The 6,245-nt window shown below is 41.8% G+C and overlaps 2 protein-coding genes across 2 annotated transcripts; one reads left to right on the plus strand and one right to left on the minus strand.

Moving 5' to 3' along the window:
* The first annotated feature begins 2,706 nt into the window (after window positions 1–2,706).
* LOC103407163 (putative pentatricopeptide repeat-containing protein At3g11460, mitochondrial) lies at window positions 2,707–6,137 on the plus strand. The gene has a single exon (XM_008346119.4). The coding sequence runs from the start codon at window positions 2,853–2,855 to the stop codon at window positions 3,810–3,812; it is 960 nt and encodes a 319-aa protein (XP_008344341.3). The 5' UTR covers window positions 2,707–2,852; the 3' UTR covers window positions 3,813–6,137.
* On the minus strand, window positions 4,423–6,245 carry LOC103407577 (pentatricopeptide repeat-containing protein At1g05750, chloroplastic-like). Its single transcript, XM_029099939.2, has one exon. The coding sequence runs from the start codon at window positions 6,089–6,091 to the stop codon at window positions 4,526–4,528; it is 1,566 nt and encodes a 521-aa protein (XP_028955772.1). The 5' UTR covers window positions 6,092–6,245; the 3' UTR covers window positions 4,423–4,525.

A 6,245-nucleotide genomic window follows, 5' to 3' on the forward strand; every position in this document is an offset into this window, starting at 1 on the left:
TCTACTTTAGGGTGAAAAGGACAAAATTACCCTCGAGGCACAGCGGGATTCTCACGTGCATGCAACGGACAATAACGGCTCAAACAAGGAAGAGTCAAATGTGATCAAAATAGTATTTTTCAAAACCCTCTCATCACTCCTCATCATATCCTCACCCACAAGGTAACTCCCAATTATTCTTTTGCAAATTGGGATTAATTACCAAATTAATTGCAAGATATTATTTGAGATAATACCTTGCAATTGTATTCAAAATACCACCATAAGTGGACGGTCCCTATTTCTCCAAATAGGGCCGGCCACACCCCTATATATAGCCCCATCTTCACACCAAAATGCAAGTTCATTCTCTCCCTAAAATTCTCTAAACACTTTCTCTCTCAAATTCTACCTTTGGCATTGGAGATTCTTCAGCCAAAGCCCCCCCCCCAAATTCATTGTGGGCGCGTGAGGCTCGTGGCCTTGATCTTAGGTGTTATTATTTTGCAGTTGCATTTTCGTCAAATGAGAAGAAGATGGAAATTTGCATCTACACAAGCGACACAAATACTACGTGACTTGTGCATCTCCTGCTGAAGATAAACAACGCATTCCCAGAATTTGTGGAAAGGATGGACGAGTTGAACTAGCTTTGAGGTCATTTTCATATCACAAAATTTCTAGTAAGTCTTTTTTTTATTAATTTTCATTTTAAGTTTAATTTTTTTTATTTTAATCAATTTTTTTTTAAGGAAAACTAATGAAAATGGCTTGAAAACTTTGAGTTTTAATGATAAGGACAAAATAAAGGGTAAAGTGAATAGTACCAGGATTGACTTTTTAGTGTAAAAATGTGGTTTTTCGTTAAAGTGAACAGTACTAGGTGCTTTTCGTTAAAGTTCCCTTTTTTTTATTCACAGTAAAAATCAACGGCAAATAAGGCTAATTGGGAAGCGAAGCAGTACCTCCATCGCTCTGGTGCTCGACCACTCACTTGCCAGGTCGAAGAACGGCTTGCACAAGGTTCGTTTTTCCCAAAAGTAGATGCATGTGGAGATACACATGCCAACTACGGCATCTAGGTGTTGATGGCATTTATGTAAGTACTCTATTCAAATTTAATTACACCTAAAATTTTAAAATTGTGATTAGTAATCTTAATTGGTTTCTCTTTTATTTTTTTGTAGGCTTCTATGTCGCAAAAGAATGACGAGTGTCTCATCAACCTCTCCCAGCTGCAACCAGACATGCCAATGGAGCAGCTGAGACTTGATTCACATGTGTCTCTACAGATGTTGATGGAAGGGAAGGTTGGTCGATGGAAAGGCTAAGAGATCTACGACCTATGAGCAGGTCGAGTTTGGGACCTCAGGAATCTTCTTCATCTAGCTCTCAACATGGAAGCGGGGACTTCTTCCAGACTGCAGTAATTGGAGATGGAGTTACATGCCATGTGTAAGGGAGAAGAAGTTGCACTAGCGCGAAGCAACTAAAGAAAAAGTTGTGCGCCAATAGGATAAGTTTCGGTTGTACATGCAATTGATGGCGTAGGCAATGGCAGCCTCTGGCATTCGCCTCACCGATCCTCCTAGCAACCTTATGCCGCCATCCTAGCAGCCACCCTAGGAATGGTTAGTCAGTTTAGGATATTCTACATACATTTGCACGAATATATTTAAAACTAATTAATTAATTTAATCATATATAATATAAAAAAAATAAAAATAAAAAGTTTGCCCAACGAATACTTTCGTCGAGCATGTATTTTGTATTTTTTTTTAACTTTTTTCTCATTAAACTACTTGCTCGAAGACTTTTTCGTTCAGGTGAAATATTTTTGTATTCTTTTATTTTCAGAATATAACTTTGCCCGATGAAATAGTGTAAAATTTGTCAAGCAAAATTGTACGATTGTCGTTGTTTAGGATGTTATTCCAGCTCAGCAATGAGTTTTGGCAATGAAATCTTATCGTTAGGAAATTAGATTCATCGGTTCAAGTTTGTCAACGCACTTGACTCAATGAAATAGTCGTCTGTGATTTTGTGGAGCAAACCTAATTTGCCCAACAAAGTTTTAATATTTGTCGGGCAAACATTTGAGCGATGACTTTTATTCGAGTAAAATTTCCCGACGAATTTCCATTGAGTAAAATATTAGGCGACGAAACCTTATTTGGCCTCACGAAATCCTTTTGTCTGGAAATAGCGTTTTTTTTTTTGGCATTGAAGTGTGATATCTAATTTTACTGACACTTGTGACACGTTTGTGCTTTGAGGAAGTATCCCTCCCCTAGTTTTTAGGAGCTTGGCTTCTTCCAAAGAAATGTTTTTGGAATATATACTTGCATTTGCTTATGCTGAATCGAGATTTTCTTGGTCTTCTTTTACCCTTGATCCTTTTTGGGGATTACCTTATTCTCCCGTTTGCAAATAACGTATCATTACCGTAAAAAAATTTATCTTCAGCATCGTTTAATGACTTAATCTTCATTTGAAGACCATACTTACCGAAAATCATTTGAAACAAAAATTGTCTACTCATCCAAATCTATCAAATAATAGGCAATTCATCATTAATATGTTACTTAGTACCTACACCGTTGATTAGTTAATATGTTTGAATGACTAAACCATCTCAGACTCGAATGTGTTTTTGTCAGGATGATTGAACAATTTCAATTATAACATTTTTAGTGTTAAAATATGTTATTTGTAAGTGAGCGAATGAACTCACCCAAAGACATGCAAGTATAATTCATATTTTTGTAAAGTAATGATTTTGATTTGTTTAAATAGAACGGTCGAATTTGATATCGCATAAACACTCGTGCTCTCAGGAACAAATCCTCCTTGAGTTTGCTACACAGGCAGCCATGGGTGTTCCTCCACCTCGCGGCCTCATACTATTCTACGCCACTCTACTCGACGCCTGCAGTTCGTCGAAGAACCTCCAAACCCTCACGCAGCTCCACGCTAAAACCATCAAACTCGGCATTTCCCGCCACGACTTCATCCGAACCAAGCTCCTCAGCTCCTACGCCGCCGCTGCCCAACTGAAGCAATCCAACCTGCTTTTCTCCTTCTGTACTCGCCGACCCACCTTCCTCTTCAACACCCTCATCAGAGCCCACTCTTCCCAAGGCCTCTTCTCTCAGTCTCTGTCCATTTTTCTCCGTATGCTTGCCGCCAATAAACCCTGGGACCGCCATACCTTGCCTGCGGTTCTCAAATCTTGTGCCGGGTTATCGGCGTTGAGGCTTGGAAAACAAATGCATGGAGCTGTTTTGGTTAATGGGTTTGGCTTCGATTTGGCGAACTCAAATGCGTTGATTAGTATGTATGCGAAGTGTGGTGATTTGGTGGGTGCCCGTAAAGTGTTTGACGGAATGCTGATGAGGAATGAGATTTCTTGGTCGGCAATTATGGCGGGGTATGGGATGCATGGAGTATTTGGCGAGGTGTTTGAGCTGTTTGATAGGATGGTGGAGGCAGGAGAGAGGCCGGATGGAATGACTTTCACTACGATTTTGACAGCGTGTAGTCATGGAGGGCTGACAGAGAAGGGGAGGGAGTATTTTGAAATGATGGAGTGGAGGTTCGGGGTGATGCCCGGGCTGGAGCATTATACCTGTATGGTAGATTTGTTGGGTAGGGTGGGACGGGTAGAGGAAGCAGAGGAGTTGGTTTTGGGGATGGCAGTGGAGCCGGATGAGGCATTATGGGGCGCATTGTTGGGTGCTTGTAGGATTCATGGGCAGGTAGAGGTGGCTGAGAGAGTGGAAGCGATGCTTTATGGAAAGCGACTTGGTGTAGCATCTCTGCGAGGCATTTAACACCGAATTACTTGCAAAAAGTCCATTATTTCCATGCTCATGTGCTAAACTCCCATTTTTGGGGGAAATATTCCCTTCTCTCTTGCAAAGCCAAATATTTTCCCAGTCAGAATGTTGCCTTCTAGTTACTGGGACTTTCACTGCTTATGAATTTATGCAAGGACAGATGGAAGAGACTAGAGAACATAGATGGCTGGAATGCTCTCTCTGCCATTGCTATGGAACACAACTTGTGGGAGAACATATCTCGATGGGGATCGACAGAAATGCTAGAGGCTGCGAGTGTAAGACCACTGGAGGACGCAAGAATTTTCATTCGGCACTTCTGAGGTATCAGATGTTCCCTGTGATAATCGTGTGACTATGCTGGGTGATATGTCTAACTTACCACCAAGAAGATCTGGGGATAAATGCTATTGCTCACGACATTCTAAGCATGAGAGTCTGAGACTGACTTCAAACTGTGTATTTGAGGTCACTTCTTTTCCTTGTTGGTCATTCTGAACATTGCAATTCAACAAAGTATGACCTAGTTTGGTGTTTATTGTATCGAATAAAAAAAATCAGGGAAAAAATAAATGAAGAGGTGTGCAAAAGTAGAACAAGGGTGTGCGCAATCACTTCCGAAATTATATATGGACAAGACTGATTTTGGGGCTTCACAAGTAGTTGCAAAAGTACATTCTATTTTCGAATAACCTATAACAACAGTATCAATCAAACTCATACGATTCTGTCACAAAGTTTTCTGGAACATACCCACGTAATTTGAGCTCGAAGGAGAGAAGCTCTAGGGTTGAATAAATACACTCTGTGTCAACATGGGACTTATCACTGGCCACGAATTCATGAATGTTACAGTCAATCTCAACTGAACTAAATCCCGGTGTCTTATGCACTCTGAGGTCTTTCATCTTCTTTCGAACCTTGTTTGCACCATCCCACCGTCCAACAGCTGCATATATATTGGCTAGGAGCACATAGTTGGAATCAACGCTAGGATCAACCTCATAGAGGTACTTCATTAATCTTTCAGCTAAACTGATGTTCCCAATGGTTCTACAAGCAGCCAACAAAGAACCCAACACCACTTCATTTGGCTTCATCGGCATGTTTTCTATTACACTCAAGGCATCTTCTAACCTCCCTGCACGGCTATAGAGATCGACTATGCACCCATAATGCTCGATTCTGGGTGTTATTCTGTGAACTCTCTTCATGTTACCAAAGTAACGGAGCCCCTCATCGACTAAACCAGCATGGCTGCACGCAGTGAGTGCTCCAGTGAAGCTGACCCCGTCTGGCTTGAACCCTTCCTTCTGCATCAGGTTGAAGAAGTCTAGAGCTTCCTCTGCATGCCCATTGACAGCAAAGCCCACAATCATCGAGTTCCAAGATACCAATGTCCTTTTGGGTATACTCTTGAATACTTGATGAGCAAAACTAATACAACCACATCGAGAATACATATCAACCAACGAGTTATTTATCCTAACATTGTCTTTAAAGTCTTGCTTCATAACAAAACGATTTATCCACAAGCCTAGACCAAGCGTTCCCAAATCTGCACACGCCGCGATTACAGCAATTATAGTCACATAATCTGGTTCCACTCCTGCGAGCTGCATCTCTCGAAACCATTCCAACGCTTGCTCGAACTGACCTTTCTTGACAAACCCGCCAATCAGCACGGTCCAGGAAATAGCATCTCTCTTAGGCATTTTCTCAAACAGGTCAACCGCGTCCCAAACCTTCCCATTTTTCATGTACCCACCAATCATAGTATTCCAAGACATTGAATTCTTCACGTCCAGCCCATCAAAAACCAACCTAGCAGAATCCACACCGCCACACTTGGCATACATATCAATCACCGCCGTGCCCACCATCACATTAGTTATATCCAATCCGAGTTTCCGGGCATAAGCATGAAGCGAAGGCCCAAAAAATACACCCTTGGCCGGAAAATGAGCACAGCCGGAGAGAAGCGTAACGAATGTGACGTGGTTTGGTTCAATGCCAGCTTGTCTCATCTGGATGAAGAGTGCAACGGCTTCAGCTAATTGACCATTTCGGCAGCGGTGAGATATGGAGGAGGTCCATGAAACAGTAGGTTCTATGGGGGTTTTGGTCCTTTCGAGAGCGACGGAGTGCTTCCGGTAGTGGTTTGGATTAGGGGAGGTGGGCTGGGAAGGGTTCGGAAGTGGGAGAAGTGGTGGTGGTTGTTTGGGAAGTTGAGGGAGTTGGATTGGGGTTGCTGTGTACGCGGGGAGGCTCATTGTTTAAAATACCGTTACTCCGAAGAGGAACGATATCTTGTCTAAACTATCATTTTAGTTAGACCTTGAAAAAGAATGTAGGACGTGATAACATGACATAAATGAACACAAAAAAGTTACATGATAAGATACGCTAGTGAACGGTTAATGTTTA

Source organism: Malus domestica, chromosome 03, assembly GCF_042453785.1.
Source record: "Malus domestica chromosome 03, GDT2T_hap1".
Taxonomy (NCBI): Eukaryota; Viridiplantae; Streptophyta; class Magnoliopsida; order Rosales; family Rosaceae; genus Malus; species Malus domestica.

Bases quoted from the DNA above. Each gene is read 5' to 3' on its own strand.
- LOC103407163 (XM_008346119.4), top strand. From the start codon at position 2,853: ATGGGTGTTCCTCCACCTCGCGGCCTCATACTATTCTACGCCACTCTA.
- LOC103407577 (XM_029099939.2), bottom strand. From the start codon at position 6,091: ATGAGCCTCCCCGCGTACACAGCAACCCCAATCCAACTCCCTCAACTT.